The sequence below is a fragment of the Talpa occidentalis genome, unplaced genomic scaffold, assembly GCF_014898055.3.
Source record: "Talpa occidentalis isolate TD23 unplaced genomic scaffold, MPIMG_talOcc4v2.1 talOcc4.6, whole genome shotgun sequence".
In the NCBI taxonomy this organism is placed as follows: Eukaryota; Metazoa; Chordata; class Mammalia; order Eulipotyphla; family Talpidae; genus Talpa; species Talpa occidentalis.
Window position 1 is genome coordinate 92,256,824 of NW_023604972.1, and position 17,401 is coordinate 92,274,224.

Consider the following 17,401-nt stretch of genomic DNA (forward strand, 5'->3'; position numbering starts at 1 on the left):
CGTCCTCTGGCCCTCGGGTCACTGGTGCGTCTGCGCCTGTGGATTCTGATGCAGGGGAGGGTACGCATGGGCTGACGGGCCCGCTCGGCATGTGGGGTGCAGGATAAGCGTCCAGGTAGCGGCAAAGGGACTTTGGCTTTTTAGAGAAAGCAAAGTTGGAGACATGGAGGTGAAGCCAAGACCCTCACTCTAGTTGTCTAGAGAAAAGTCATTTTTTAGAAATCCAAGTAATTAAAGCAAGTACTTGCTCTGTGTTTGCCGCCATAGGCGTTAGGTGGTGTTGGCCCGTGTACACCTGAGCTCACTGCTGGTGCTGATGGGGCAGTGTAGCCTGTGCTGTAAGTGGGGTGCTAGCCACTTACACTCAAGGAGATACAACTGGGTGCATAACTTATTTGTGGTAAACATGGGTAAGAAGCAGCTGTTTATTTCTTACACTGAAACATGAAGCTAAGAAAAATAAACATAGGAACAGCTCTTAAAACCGTAGGAATGCTTTGGCTTCCACATTTGGGAGAAATTTTTGCTCTTGAAATTTCAGAATTATCTAGCAGGTAACTAGCTTATATTAGGTGCTCAGTAAATAATCCTTGAATTTTTTTCTTCTGTAAAACAGCACATGCTTATGTGTAAAACCATGTACTTAAAGTAAAAATAATCCAAAATCCCACTTAGCATTTGAGGCTATAGCCTCCCAGACACTCTCTCTATATATATGTATATATGTACTTTGTTTTTACAAAGCCAGGGTTATACTGTATAGGTGTTGTAAGCTGCCTCCATGCCAATGCTCTGGACCCTCTGATGCAGCTGCCACAGTGACTGCACGTACTAGTGTGTGTAAGGACTTGTGAGTTTGGGTGGTTTGAGGCTCCTGCATCTCATGTGCTGTCTTTTATTTAGCAGGTTTCTTCTGCGGAGGTGCGCATTGGGCCCATGAGACTGACGCAGGACCCTATCCAGGTAAGCTCCCTTACTCAGTAGGGCATCGTTTTCAGAACACACTGTTATGTGAGCCTTTATGTGGAATCTTCTGGAGTGTGTGTGTGCGCGTGTCTATCTGTCTCTATGCAAATGCTTTTTTTAAAATTCACATCACACTTGAGAACTCAAATTGTTCCCTTGAAAATTTAAGCATCACCCCACCTTGATATAAATAGGTTGATTGCCTGGTGGGTTGTGAGGGAGAAAAATCAACTCTTCCACCAAAAAAAAAGTCTGTTCTGCATCCTGCTGCAGCTTGAGAGGAAAGAAGTCACGTGGTAGGGGCTTTCAGGGAGCCATTGCTGGATGGATGTGAATCTTGGTTCTGCCTGGTGACCTGGCATGTTCCACTTCTTATCTCCACCCAGAGCCCTGCCTGGAAAGTGGAGGTGACAGGGCACGCCTATGGGGAGTGGTATCAATTGCCTAGAATACTGCCTGGCAGTGGAGGGTGCCCAAATGATAACTGCTGCAGTTGGCTGGGAAGAAAAGATGACAGAAGGCGTTCCTTTCCTGGCCCTTGTGGCTTGAGCCAAGCAGCCTTCCTGGGCTTTAACTCAGAGAGAACTGGGCTCTGGGGAGAGTAGAGCAGCACCTGCAGCACTGACCTCACTCTGACAACGACAGCAGCCCTGTCCCCTACAGTTTAAGCGCCCTTCAGAGAAAGGAGTCTGTACCCTTTTAAAAAATTGTTAAATCCCTTCCAGCTCCATCCATGTTGCTGCAAACTGCATGAGTTTATCTTTTTGATTGCTGAGTAATAGTCCCTTGTGTATATGTACCACATCTTCTTGATCCAGTCATCTCTTTTTGGGCATGTGTGTTGTTTCCATAGCTTAGCTATTGTAAATAATGCTGCTATAAACATAGGGGTGCAGTTGCCCTAGAGACACACTACAGGGGGAGAGGAGGGAGTAGGATCAAAACAAGGGGAGGGGGGTGGGAATTATATGAGGACTATAACCAAGTTGAAAATGCATACATTGTACAAAAAATGAAAAATGATGTAAAAAATGTATAAAAGAAAATTAAAAAGGGGAAAAAAATTTCCTCACTTCAAAAAAAAAAAAATTGTTATATCCCCATCTGCGTATACATCATCCTGTTAGGTCTAAATAAGTAAACCTCCTCCATGTGAAAGCGGTAGCCTGTTAACATCTGGAAGCTCGTCCTGCACTTGGGAAGAGTGAAGATGCTGGAAGGACATAAACAAACCAGCAAACACGTAGATGAAAGTAAAAATCTAACCAACCAAGGAAATGTACTTTTTGATTTATGAGCAAATGGGAGAGAAAATAATATTTTACCATTGCTTAGAAAAGGAAATGCAAATTGAGGGAAAGGGAAAAAAAACAAAAGGAAAAGTTTTAAGCATGGGAAAATTTGATGAAAACAAATTTAGGAGCAGAGAGAGAGGAAAAAAATTTACTAAAATAAACACAAGACACTACTATTTGTATAGAATATAAACAAGTGGAAAATTCCAGTAATCATTCCGAGGGCACGTACTTTGTACTCCAATTTGAATAAAGGCAATGACAAAGGCTTCGGGATTTATTCCCAAAGCAATTTCTGAAATATTTCTTGGGATTAGTATAGTTTTACATTAGTTTCATTTACCTTCTTTTCTGCCCGGCTTTGTACTGCCAATGAATACTCATGATAAGGATAGCTCATTCTTCAAAAAATATGATTTATCAAGTTATAAAATACTTTGCATATTCACAAAGGTACATGTATATACGCATACATTTGTGTACATAAGTATTACAATATTAACAGTATGCCCAATTTCAGTTTTTTTTTTTTAAATAATAAATTTTATTTTTATATTCCCCCATACAACTGCACATGCCCCATTCTGACCCTAATCCCTCCCCTCCCGGCCCCCACCCCCCAAAAAGTGTCTCTGGTTCATAGTTTTTTGTTGATTTTGATTTTCACTTTCTTATAGTTATTCATTTTCCTGATCCCTTATTTAAGTTTTCTAGATTCCTGCTATGAGTGAGACCATCGGTATTTTTCTTTTTCTTTCTGGCTTATTTCGCTGAGCATGATCCCTTCCAGCGCCATCCATGTTGCTGCAAATTGCATGTGTTTGTCTTTTTTGAATGCTGAGTAATATTCCATGGTATATATGTACCACATCTTCTTGATCCAGTCATCTATTTTTGGGCATTTGGGCTGTTTCCAAAGCTTAGCTATTGTAAATAGTGCTGCTATAAACATAGAAACTTCTCTGAAGAGGAAATGCAAATGGCCAACAGACATATGAAAAAATGTTCAACATCACTTGTAATCAGGGAAATGCAAATCAAAACTACCATGAGATACCATCTTACACCAGTGAGAATGGCACATATTAAAAAAACTAGCAACAACAAATGTTGGCGAGGGTGTGGAGAAAAAGGAACTCTCCTGCACTGTTGGTGGGAGTGCAAACTGGTCCAACCACTGTGGAGAGCTGTGTGGAGATTTCTGGACCTACTAAACATAGAGCTTCCATATGATCCAGCAATTCCACTCCTAGGTATTTACCCAAAGGACACAGAAACATCAATTCCAATTTCAGTTTTTTTAAGAAACAATTACAGATACTGTTTTAAGTCCTTGATTCATTTAAACCCTTGCCACCTTCGGCTCCTCTTTAAAAGCAACTACCAGGGCCTCCCTGGTGGCGCAGCTGTTGAGCACTGGGCTGAGAAGCTGCCTGCTGTACCGGTTTGATCCCCAGCCACCGGCAAGGGTCCCACATGGCCCACAGACCTCTCCTGCCTGCCGTGCCCGCTGCTCCCCTCAGCAGTGTGTTTCATCAGTCTGCCTGCTCTGCTCCATGCTCTGACTCTGGTGAATTCTTTCACCCTCCCACGCTTCTGACTGTACCCAGTGCTTGCATAAAATAAATAAATAAATCTTTAAAAAAATAAAAGCAGCTACCAGTCTGAGATTATGATTCATACTTTTATATTTTACATATGTATTTGTTCATTCATAATTACCCTTCTTTTAAATACTTTTAAGCATTAATTTCAAAGGTGTTATATCTGGGCATCACTTTGCAATGTGTTTTTTCATTCATTATCACTTGATATAACTAAGAATCTGGTGCGTAATCTAAGGTCACAAGAATTTGTTTTCTAAGAGTTTTACAGTTTTGTTTATTTTTTTAACATTTTTCTCTGTAACTTTCTTTTGAGTTTGCAACACTGTATGTTTGATGAACATGGTGCACGTTACCACATCATACCCACCACTGAAGCGCCCATCATCCATCACCATACAGATTTATAGTTGTAACTCTAGGATTCATTCTGAATTAGTTTTTATATATAGTAGTGAAGTAGGGCTTTGTTCTTTTGCATGTAGATACCTAGTTGTCCCAGCAGCATTTGTTATAAAGAATATTCTTTCCCTATCAAATTGTCTTGACACCTTTGTCGAAACTCAACCATAAACTGTCTTATGAGGGTTTATTTCTAGATTCTCAATCCTATGCTAGTCTCCTACTATCTTGACTATTGTAAGCTTTGACGTATGAGACCCCTCCCCGCCACCTTCTTACTTTTAAGGTCAGTTTGTCTGTCTGGGTTCTTTGCATCTTCACGTGCATTTTTTGTTAATTTTGTGGAGGGCAGGCCAATTTTTAATAGTAATTTTAATAGTAATTGTAATGAATATTTATTTTTGAGTTTTTTATTTTAATATTTCTCGTTTTTTAGACTATTTGCTTCCCCCGACCCCCTAAGATTGAGTCCCCATAGAATTTCCTTCCCCAAGGCACCCGTGTGCTCCTCCCTCCCTCCCCCTCATCCTTCTCCCTCCTCCTCCCCTACAGGATGTCTCTGATTTGTAATTGTCTGTTTTTGCTTTGTTGTGGTTTGTACTGTTACTATTTTTTTTACACTGATGTCTTATTTGGTTCCCCTATATTCCTGCTATAAGTGAAACTATCCAATATTTTTCTTTGTCCTTCTGGCTTATTTCACTGAGCATAATTCCTTCTAGCTTCATCCACGTTGCTGCGAATGGCATGAGTTTATATTTTGATTGCTGAATAATATCCCATTGTGTATATATGCCACATCTTCTTGATCCAGTCTTCTGTTTTTGGGCATTTGGGTTGTTTCTAGGTTTTGCCTATTGTAAATAGTGTTGCTATAAACATAGGTGTACAGGCAATGAATCTTTAAATCAATTTTGTCCTGCAGCCTGTTAACATGTCTTTGCATTTATATTTTCTTTTCAATAATGTTTGTAGGTTTCAGTATATGTCTTTTATGTTTTTCTTTAATTTATTCCTAAAATACTCTTTATGATACTATAGTAAATGGAATTGTTACTTCATTTTGGGGGTGTTCATTGCTGGTATATAGACATACAATGGGCATTTGTATACTGTTGTTTTTTTTTAAAGATTTATTTACACATCCAATTTTTGTTGATATTTTATTTATGGGGTATAGACCAGAGATGTGGCGGAAGGGGGATGGGGGTGAGAGGATTCACCAGAGACAGAGTGGGGAGCAGAACAGGCAGATCTACTGAAATACACTACTGAGGGGAGCAGAGGGTGAGACAGGAGAGGTCTGCTGTGCCTTGTGGGTCAGCTCCCTGGCTGGGGATCGAACTGGTGGTACAGTGGCTGGCAATAGCTTCATTGTGCTGAGACTTAACCCCTTGTGCCACCATGGGGGCCCCTGTATAGTGTGCTTGAATCCTGCACCTTGCTTGCCTCATTTATTGTTCTTTAAGTTTTTTATGGGTTCATTCAGGATTTTTCTAGATATAAGATCAGGTCATTACTTCTTTCTTTCCAACCTTCATGCCATTTAAATTTTGCATAAGTGACCTGCTAGAACTTAAAAAAACAGTTGTCTATTTACTTCTTAAAGATACTTCAGATTATTTCTCAAAGTGGTAGTACCATTTTATACTTCTATAAACTGTATAAGAGTTCTATTTACTCCAAATCCTTTATAATACTTGAAATTTCATACTCTTAGTTTTAGCTAATCTGTCATACTGTGACTTAAAATTTTGCATCTCTCTATGGCTAATAATGTTAAACATTTTTGATTAGTGGCTGCTATTCAATCTTTTATGAATGCTTGGTTAAGTAGTCTGACAATTTTTAAGTGAGTTGATTTTTTTAAAGTTTTTAAGTTGGCGTTCTTTGTTACAAATTCTTCAGAGTTTGAGAATATTTTCTCCCAATGTGTCTATTCATTTTAATAAGTATGGCTTTTGATGAGCAAAACTTTCAACAAAATTATCACTTCTTTCATAGTTTTCTGTGCTCTAATCTACCTACTCCCAAGGTTAAAAGATAATTTCTTATGTTCTAGAAACTGTTTAAACTGTAATCTAAAGGGTTTTTTTGTATATGATATAGAGTTTGAGGCTCATTTTCTTTTCCCATGTTGATGTTCAGTTTTTCCAGCTTCACTTGTTGAAAATGCTGGAAGTTCCTTTCTCTATTGAATTGCTTTGATGTCTTTGCTGCTGGTTCTATAATATTTACTAGTCAATAATGTTTGGACAATAGTGTAGAAATTCATATTCCATGAAAAGTTTTTTAAAATGTATCTATTTGGTAAATACAAATTACTTAGGATTAATTATGCTATTCAAACCATCACACTTTTTTGATTATGTGATCTCAGTTTATACTGCAGTGGATATGTCAATATCATCAATATTTAATTTTTGTTGATATTTTGAATTTGTGGTGTTAATGTTTATCTAAGTTCTTGATTGGTATATTTTCTTAATGAGTGTCCCTTTTATTATTATGCAGTATTCCTCTTTAAACTTTTGCCTCAGTTATCTTATCTATCATATATATTAACAGACTCTCTATAGTTAGCATTTTCTTGGGATATTTTTTCTGTCTTTTTTCATTTTCAATATCTTTTATGTTCAGTTTTCTTAAATTTGTGTGCCTTTTAAAAGTAGCATGTATTAATAGCTCTTTTTCTAAAACCTGTTGTGGCAATCTACCTTTTAGTAATGAGTTCAGTCTGGTTACACTGATTGTGGTTACTGATAAAATTAGTTGTACTTGGTGTTTTTATTATCTGTTCTATTTACCTGTTTTGTTTTGTTTTTGTCACTGTATTTCTGCCCTCCCAAACATGATACAGTCTTTGACAGGCTCTAAATATTACTCACTACCCCCCATCACGGAAAAACTATGTAATTATGGATTTGTAATATTTGCTATATTAAGACATAGCAAAATATTTTAGATTGTACCTGTTCTTATGGAAGAGTTTAGCTCCAAATGAGAGCAAAAGCAAGTGGTCAAAAGTCCCCTGAGTAAGGGACGGAATGATCGAGACTTTTTTTTCCAAGGTGAGAAGCTTAGCTCAGAACTAAGGATGCCTTTCTGTTTGGCCTTGTGCAAAGGTATAGTAACTTCTCTTGTGGGTTAGAATATACAGAGAGCCATGTGTGTTCACGGCTCCTTACTAAGTGCTTAGGGGTGGGGGAGGAGAGCCTGCTCAACTCTCACTGACCACTGGAGGTCTGGCCAGTGGTTTCATTGTTCTAAAGCTCTATAAGTTTTGAGGTACTGGTACCTAGTCCAGTGATTTGTGCTTCTACTGACATTGTAACTGTCTTATAAAAGTCAAGCAATGTCCCAGTGCCTTTGTTGTTTGTTTTCATTTTCTGGAGGAAAAAAATATGTTACTCATTGTGCCAAAAAAACGTGCATTAGCTACATGGGCCAGGCCCTTAGGGCTTGGGAGGAACTTACTTGATAAGATTATTTGAGGATGTGGTTGCTTTTGAGGGTGCATTTCTGAGTTCAGCAGGGGAAATAGCTTCTGCGTCAGATGCGTCACATGTGGCTCTGCATGCCCCATGTGAACTGGCAGGAGACAGTGAGGGGGGGATGGTGGAGAGGCTAGGGCAGGGCCTGTGCGGCATTGCGGAGGACTTCTTCCTTGGGGTGAGTGAATGTGACTCACAGTAAAAGTCATATTTTCCAGTCTTGGCAGGAAAATAAAAATTAGGGGAAATATTATGAGGCAGTAGATTCTTATCAACATGATACCATCTGAAAATCAAATGGCCTTCTCTTCATTGATGCCTGGAGCACATGTACTTCTCCTGTGTAGAACTGACATGTTTCTACTTGGAGGGTGCCCTCCTGCACCCCCCACACTGGGCTTTCCAAATGGACTTGGAAACAGATTCCTGTAGCTGTGACCTAAACTTTTTTCCTAGCAACGTCGCACTTCCCTTTAAAATTCCTCTATACTCCTTTATATTGTACGGACGTGGATTTTTCTGGAGCCATGACATAAATTGGAGACTTTATATGGGGAATCATGTGGCCTCATGCAGGAACTTGCCTTCGTAAGTTAAGTGAAATGACTTAGTGATAGAGATGTTCCTACTCTGTAAGTGGTTACTTTCAGCATTTCCCTTCCTGTCCACCTGCTACCAAGTTGTGTCCTCTGCTGGCCAGGCCAGTTTAGTGGATACACAGAGTTGTTAGTAATTTTGCTTCTTTATTTTAGGGGGTAAACATGAGACAGCAAGTTAATTAATATGATGATTTCATAGACTCTAGAGTCAGGCCAACCTCAGTTCAAATCTTGCTAGCTGTGTGCCTTTGAGTGAGTCTCTTAACCATAGCACACTTCAGTTCCCATGTCTCGCCTCCAAATAATTACTAAAGGGTATTGAATAATATAGTATGTTTAAAGTGCATTATAATGACCCACCTTATATGAGAAAATTCTCATCAAACTGTAACTGTTAGCATTACTTTCCTAAGGACATTTAAGGAGAGCCTGCAAACCATTTTTTACCAATTTCATTGACCCTTAATCTGATTCAATTGGTCAGCTGTTTAGTATTCTGTAGCTACAATGTGGTCTATTCTAGAGCTTCTTGAATACCCAGTTTTTGCCTACATCCAAACCACATATTATGAAAATTGGATGTTTAATGATAGACCTGACTTATCCTTATTTAGAAAGAACATCAATAACAATTAGTTTTGTTCTTTTTATTTTTTTGTAATTAGTCTTTACCAGAGAAAATACATTTATTCCAGTTTAGCTAGCAAAGATGTTTGCTATCCTGAAGGCTATTTTCTAGTACTTTCTTGACAAAACTTGTGAAGACAATGATTATTGAGGATTTCTAGCAAATCAGTATGACATCAGCTGGAGTCATGGAAAGATCGTTGAAGGAGCAGTTGGGATTTGCAAGTTCAGTTCTGCTTCCAGTACGCTTTGGGGAAATCAGCTCTCTCCATCTGTTGGAGACAGTGAGGGGGGGATGGTGGAGAGGCTAGGGCAGGGCCAGTGCGGCATTGTGGATGACTTCTTCCTTGGGGTGAGTGAATGTGACTCACAGTAAAAGTCATATTTTCCAATCTTGGCAGGAAAATAAAAATTAGGGGAAATATTATGAGGCAGTAGATTCTTATCAACATGATACCATCTGAAAATCAAATGGCCTTCTCTTCATTGATGCCTGGAGCACATGTACTTCTCCTGTGTAGAACTGACATGTGGATGGAGCAACCCCAGAGTCTCTTCTTGCTCTGTGAACACCTGAGAGCAAGGCTCTTTCTCCTGTCATGGCCACTGGAAGCCCTGAGTCACCTGCAGGCTGTGTGCTGCCTCTCTGAGTAAACCCCAGAGCCCTTTTCTTGGCCCTGACTAAAGAGGGACTGTATTCATTTAGGGATTTTTTGTGGGCTTTGTTCTGTGTTTGAGTTTACTTATACAAAAAAGTTAATAACTATGTAAGAAATATATTAGGAAAAGTGTAGGGTTTTGTTTTCAGAATTCAAGGAAGAGTTGAGAAGCCATGGCTTAGAAAATATGGTAATGAGCCATCTCTGCATACTTTGACAGCAGGAATTTGTTTCTTCCTCTATTGTCTCTCCTATTAATGAGCGATAGGTCCCAATTCCCAGCCTCTGTCTCTCAAATTCCAAATTTCTAAAAATGGAATATCATCTGGTCTGTGGCCTGGGAAATGGGAACAGAATGTCCAACCATGGTTACATGGGTCAATGACTTTCTTAAAGAAGGTATAATTTTTCAGAAATAAGGTGGACATCAAGAAAAGGTGATTACTTACAGATATATATATATATATATATGTATGTATATCATTATCATAGTTTTTTCCCTCTGCTTGGGAGCTGAGTTATTGAAAAGTAGTCTTTCTGAATTTTTTATAAATGGAAAGAATTTTAAATACGACACTAATAAATTCTCTAGTAATTACATGTTTTTAATACTCCTGTTTTAAAATGTAGACTTGATTATTCAGGTTTGGTGAGGCCAACAGATCAGGAGATGATTGCCATTTGAAAGGTGGTTTTTTACAGTTCCCAGGAGGAGGATGCATGCCATGCAGGGGCCAGAGTGGATGCTGAAGGAAAATAAATGCTTTACCAATATCACAGTCTTAGTGTGTTTTTCTCATAGATTCATTGCTATGAAGCAGTCTAACTCCTAAGATTAAAACCCTATTTTGGGGCCTCCCTGGCGGTGCAGCGGGTTGAGCACTGTGCTGTGAAGCTGTACGCAGCCTCTGTAGCACAGGTTCGATCTCTGGCCAGCCAGGGAGAAACCCACATGGTGCAGCAGCCCTCTCCTATCTCGCCCACTACTCCCCTCAGCAGCGTCGTTGGTCCGTCTGCCTGTTCTGCTCCCCGCTCTGTCTCTGGTGAATTCTCTCATCCTCCCACGCCTCTGACCTGTACCCCAGTTCTTGTATAAATAAAATCTTTAGAAAAAATTTTTTTCAAAAACCCTATTTTCAACAAAACCCTATATACATGTCATTATCCCTTTTCCTCATCAAATATTTTTGAATAGCTTGTAGGTCCCATCCCAGAGCTGGGATACAGGGAACAGGCAGACAAGTCTTTCATGTCCAGAAGCTCAATTCTATTAGGAAGCAGACCATAAACAAGTAAGTAAGTACTTACTTGTGGTGGTAAAGCCATTTCTGACTTTCTGTTGCCAGAGAATGTGGGTCCTTGAGCCCAGAGGATGATGAGGGGGACATGGCATGAAGTACTGCTACCTTCTTTCCAGGGGATAGGGCTGCTCCATCAGCTACATACTTTATGATCACTCTTTGCAGGTCCTAGCAAGGCTTGGATATAAGAATTGATTTTTGAGAGTGTTTCAAATTCCCTTTCTTCTCTGTATCTTTATAGAAATTTAAGTGCTGAGTTCGGAAAGGTGACCTCCAGGGACTTGGAGACAAACACCACAGCTATGCAGCTAAATTTATGTATTTGCGAACCATGGTCTAACCTGTATTAATTACCCTGTTGATAATTTTACCTTTTGGTTTATTTAAAAAATAAAGCCAATTAGGAAATTGAAATGAATACCAACTACCGCTGCAGTGATCGAGCACCTGTTCTGTGTTCATTCGTTCAGGTCTCACAACTAGTTTGTGTGCACCGTTCTTACCACATCTGACTTTCGAGAAACCATTGACCAGAGACACACAATACCTTGTGTTGGAGGAATTGGGATTTGAACCCAGGTAGCTTTTCAGACACTTTTAATCCAGTCTCTAAGGATGATGATTTGTTAAGACACTCTTTCCTCTGTGTTCCAGGTTTTGCTGATCTTTGCAAAGGAAGACAGTCAGAGCGATGGATTTTGGTGGGCCTGTGACAGAGCCGGTTATAGATGCAATATTGCACGGACTCCAGAGTCAGCCCTTGAATGCTTTCTAGATAAACATCATGAAATTATTGTAATAGATCACAGACAAACTCGAAACTTTGATGCAGAAGCAGTGTGCAGGTACCTTCCTTAATTTAATATGCTTAGTAAATGTCCATTTAACAGCTTAAAATATGCTTCATTGATAGATGACTTTAATTCTATCCATATATTTCTAAAATATGTTTTGATGTTCTGAGTAGCTTATACATATTTCTATGATGAAAGCTCTAGCTCCTCCTATGGATTTATCTTGCCTTTTCTATTTTTCCATATTTGAATTCAGCTGAATTTAGAGGTGTGAGCTGGGCTGAACTGAAGACTTCAGAGTATTTTTCCCTTTGAGTATTACTCATGTTACACACACACACACACATACACACCCCACATTAAAATTCACAGAATTCTTATGACACAGATATGGTTTGAATTTAAATCAGGTATCTTACTCTTAATTATTCCGTCCTAAAGTGAACATCAAGAATGTGTGAAATTCAAAGTCTTCCCTGCCTGACACAGATGGGTGGCTCCTGCAGCAGTCCTGTGGCAAACGGAGCCACTTTGCAGCAGCAGAAAAGCTTCCAGAGCCCCAAAGCCCCCCTGCTTGTGTACAGAAATTCTTGCGCTCTGGGGAGGAAACATATGCCTACTCAAAAGTAAATGCAGTCTTAAAAGTTAGCTCAGGATGAACCGATCCATTTAGCAGAAGTAGAATGCTTTAGAGCTAGGCGGGAAGAGGTCACTAATTAAATGCTAGAGCAAGACAGACTCCAATTACATATGGACCTGGAATTTTCTTGAATATTAGTGATTATGACTTCTTTGACCCTTTGGTACCTACATAAGAATTTAGTGCTTTAAGAGGAGTTTTCTTCATTGCCTTGCTAGTCTTTGATTTTCTGTTTCCCAAAAATTTCTTCAAAAGGAACCTATTTTAAAATGCCTTGCTGGTTTCATCTTCTCTTTCTGCATATTTATATCCATATACTTTATCAAATATTTGGATGAATTTTTAGCATTAAGAAATTTTTTTTTCTTTTTAAATGCTTTTCAGAGCAGAGTGTTTGCTTTGTAACAAAGTAGGTCTACTTTTTCTTGGTCTTAATTCACCTTTCTTATATAATTTTATAGTGTAAATATCGCTTCCTTTCAGCACCATAAAATGATTTAAGACAGGCTTCAGGTATTAAAAATTAACGGGGGAAGAATTCTCTAATTCAGGTAAAGAACCAGGTTAACAAATAAAAGTTTTTAATCTTTCTCCAGTTTACAACAGTTTTGTTTCTTAATAACCATATTTCTGTCTTAGTCTCACAGAAAACTTTGTGATGGGAGTGGGGGTGCTGCTGAGCAATTCAGAAGCCAGGTGACCTACCTGGTGGCATGTTCACCAGCTATTCTTGGTCACACCTGATTGCCAACACTTGTTTTCTGAGATGGAGGGGTGGGGATAGAGGGACGTTCTTTATGTCATCTTAGGCCCAATCCCTGGCTTTTGAGCTACACTGGATCTTAGCTTAGCATGCTTCCTTCAGTCCCTGCCCTTTGTCCTCCTTAATCTTCTCCACCTGGAAGAGGTCCAGGCCAGACCTCCACTTCCTTGGAGGGATGAGATTGAAGAGTCAAGCACAGGTAACGAGATGAAAGTCAATCCCAAAAGAAGGCAAGTGAGCATGTGCCCTGGCCAACTTAAGTTCATTCTGTTTAAGTCTCTTGCCTAATGAACCCCACCTGCCAGTGTACTTGTGATTCCTTATTGGGGCAGAAGAGGCTAAACAAAGGTGAGAAGGACTTAGTGTTTTCTTAGAGACTAGAGCAGGCCTCTAATACACTCCATTTTTTTCCATTGGGTATTTCTACTGAAACTTCATAGGTTCCTGAGTAGATTCTAAGTATAGCTTTACCTTTCCAGGCCTTTTTCCGTGGGCGTCTGAGTGAGAAGTAGTTGGCACTAGCATTGGAGGGGTGTTGACTTATTTGCCCCTGTCCCACAGTGAGTTAAGGCCTTCTCTCCAAAGGAGTTTGTTCAAATACCACTTATCCACAAGGGGAAGCTTTTCTTGCCAGGGAGACAGCCACTGATCATTTTCTGGAATATTCCAGAGTGACGTCTCTAAGAAAAGGAAACAGGGAAAGTATATTTTTTTGAGAAAAGGAAATTTTGGAGTTCAAGAGGATGAAGCAATAAAAGCTGGCTGTCTCTAGGGGAGTAGTCATGCAAACATGTTAAAATGAAGAGGAGCAGAAATAAGATAGCTAGAAAGAACAAATACATATTGTATCACAAAATATTCAGGAGCAGCCTTGAGCCTTCTGTTCTCGGAGATGATTCCCTTCCTAGGGATCTCAAAATAAGCAGAGGCCAGGCCAAGGAGATAGATCAAAACATGCATGCTTATTTGTACTAAAATACAACTATGTGGCTCTTTATTAAAATTTCATCCAATTGATGACCCTGAGCAGAATAATTCAGGACATGAGTGGTAGCATAGCACATTTTCGAAGATGGATGAACCTCAGAACTCTACACCCTTATTTATTTTTATCCTGTTAAATTCCTAGAGAATTAACTATATATAAGGTCCAAGTACACAAATAACAATACAGTGACAATCACTATATTGCAACATTTCTCAGCCCTGGTTGAGGACCCAGTGGTTTAGAGCATTAGAGTGCACACACAGTGTAGCTGAAAGGTCCAGGCAGCCCCTGGTACCACCTTTAATAGGCCTTAACCTGCATTTGTATATTCAGCTGCCAGGAAGTGCTTTACTGATTATTATAAGGTCAGTTCAATTTTCTGAGCCTTTTTTTTTTTTTTAAAGAAAAGGAGATCCAACCCAATTAGCTCCCTAAGTACAAACTGATAACTGGAGAATTGTAGGACTGCCAATTTTTTTTTTTTTCAGAGTAGAATTTCAATCAGAAAGTGTGGAATTTGCCAGTTTTTGAAATGGAAAATTGGCAGGTCTAACCTGTTGGATAATTGCCTGAGAGTTAAAAAAAAATTTTTTTTTAAATAAAAAGAGATTGTCCCAACCAACAAGGGCAACTTTCTTTGTTGTCGTCTATGCAATTTTGGACTTTTTATTGAGAGGAAGATTTGATTTTCAATGTGAAGAAATTCTACTCTTGCTTAATGTCACAGAGCCCAGATCACCTGGTTTGACTGGAAGATTTCTCATTGCAGGTCTATCCGGGCTACAAACCCCTCCGAGCACACAGTGATCCTTGCGGTGGTTTCACAAGCGTAAGCTCACCTCCCTTTCCCAGCTACAAGTAGTACTGTTCATTCTGGAACATCTGTCTGATATAATCCAGGCTGTGAGCTAGGGGAGCAATCAGTATGTCTCTGGTCTTACAACACCAATCTTAATCTTGCTGTGGGAATTTTTTTTGTTTCTCAAGTTTCTGGAAATATTTGGGCTCTATTCTCTATCATATCTAGTTGCTGTGAGCACATACTCATATCCAAAAGGAAAAAATAGTCACTCATTATATGCTTGAAAGGAATAGACAATCTGGGGAGGAGGTGGTCTGGAGAGAACATTGTTCTAGTTTATTTTTTTTTTCTTTGAAGAAAAGAAAAGGGGGGGATGCTTGTTTTCTATTAAAAAAGAAACAAATTGAAGCATGAGAACAAAAGAGGTGCTAATCCACTGAAAAAACATGCCGTTTTTGTTGGAACTGTTGAGTGGTTAGAATTTATGTGAATGTTGGAAGGCAAAGAAAAAAATTGGATTGAGTTGTTGAGTTGTAGGTACAAAACTGTGGAATGAGAAATTGCTCTTCTGGGTTTATTATCTGAAATGACCAGACTTAAAAGGAAAGATCTAGAAGAAAAGAGTCATTGTACAAGCTACCATACTTGGTATCTTTCCAGTGATCAAAATGTGTTGTTATCATTTAATGGCTATCATTAGCTTCAGAAAATAAGATCTTAATTGAGGCCTAGAACCTACTGGACTTGGCTGCACAGGGCAAAGGGCACATATTCTGCAGTGAAGGAGTTGATAAGCCAACACCTCAGACAGGAACATTGAGATCTATTCTGGGCAAGCTGGGCCCTGGAGAGATTGTAAATACAACTTTCCAAAGCTGTATTGAAATAGTGGGAAATCATGGCGTAAAAGTCTTGTCCTAACCAAACATTCCTGCTTAGCTGCTGCTCCTTGAGTTCCCTGTTAGAAGCTGTGTGTCTTCACTTTGATACCTACTGTGAGCTATAAACCAAGGAAAATGAAGAATTTGTCTGCGTTGGTTCCTTGATGCCTTACCCTCCTTGGGAGAGGGATCTCAGGAATGAGTGAAGGGAATCAATCTGTGAAGTCTGCCTTCTTCATCCCTCTTCCTTGTATTGTATCTTCTGGAGACTGAGGTCTTGCAAGGGTCTTAAGAGATACCAGAATTACACCAGGCTACATTGCATCTTCCCCAAGCCTGGCTTATTTCACTGACCCAAGAATGAAACACTGTTTTTTTGCCTGCTCACATTCTTTCCCATTTGGCAGTGGGGTGCTGAGAGTTGGCCCAGCTAGGGGTGGGAGTTGTGCTTTCAGAAGGTTTGGGAACAGCTAAGAAGAAGGTCTCTGGGATGAGCCTTGCACATCCTGCATTTGCTCCAACTCCCAAGGGCAGCCCAGCGTTGAAGACGGCTACTCTCAGTGCCTGAAGTGATGCTTTCAGGCTCACTGCCAGAGTTTTTCTACTGCCTTTGTCCTTTTTGCATTCGGAAGGTGGATGTGGGAGTCTGGGTCCTTGATGGCAGGTGTACCCCATGGCCACGCGGTGGTCAGGAAGTTACCGTTAGAGCCACGCCACGCTTGCCTCATTGCTCTCTCTCCATGTTTCAGTGTGAGGAATCCTGGTTTATATCTGCTGAGTGACCACATTTTCTGCTTTGCTGCAGATTGGGCGACCATGAAGAGGCCTCAGTCCTCCCTCTTCTGCATGCAGGCTTCAACAGGGTATGTAGAAGATGAACCAGCACCTCGTCAGGTGCAGGCACCTTACCCTTGAATTAAGCCCCAGGACTGTGAGGGGGGCGGGGTGGGGAAACTGTTTCATGAATAATAATGGACAACTGCTAGTCCAGTGTGTCTTGTTCCTTTCCTAATTTCATATATCTCACCTACAAATATGGAGTGACCTAAGAAACACCTTACTATAGCAAGTCAAAATTCTGTATTACCAAATAACCTCACTTAAATCAGTCTAGTCAGTTAGATTCATGTGAGCATGGACAGTGCTTCTGACTTTTGGAATTGATAGTTGCAAAACAAAATCGACAAAGAAGCCATGTAGCGGAGACTTCTTACTCATTTTCTGAGAGAGAACTTAAAATGATTCTCAGTTTTCAAAGGTCTTCTGGTTAATGTTGACCACTTCATGGTACCCCAGCCCAACGCCCAACACTGCCCCTCATCTCTAAGGGCAGGACTCTGGAGTGTGAGGCTGTGTGTTTTCCTCACTGCCTAGGATGGATGGGAGAAGGGCATGCCTCCCGAGCTTACATTGAAGAGACCCAGGTAGGAGTTGTAAGGTGTCCTTTGGAATTCAGCTGCTAGTTAGGTGATCCTACCTCCCACTAGCATAGATTTTGGTGTCCTGCTGGTGTAACAGGGGTGGTCCCCAGGAAAGGGGGAGGTTCCTCCCTGCCCTATAACACTGGGAGGGCTGAGAATGCACTG

General features: G+C 40.0%; 1 protein-coding gene across 1 annotated transcript in view; it reads left to right on the forward strand.

Moving 5' to 3' along the window:
* Positions 1-17,401, forward strand: part of PDE8B (phosphodiesterase 8B) — a 179,254-nt gene that overhangs the window by 86,313 nt on the left and 75,540 nt on the right. Inside the window, 4 exon segments of the mRNA XM_037529542.2 lie at positions 907-963; positions 11,602-11,792; positions 14,902-14,961; positions 16,621-16,678. Coding sequence (XP_037385439.1) covers positions 907-963; positions 11,602-11,792; positions 14,902-14,961; positions 16,621-16,678 — 366 coding nt within the window.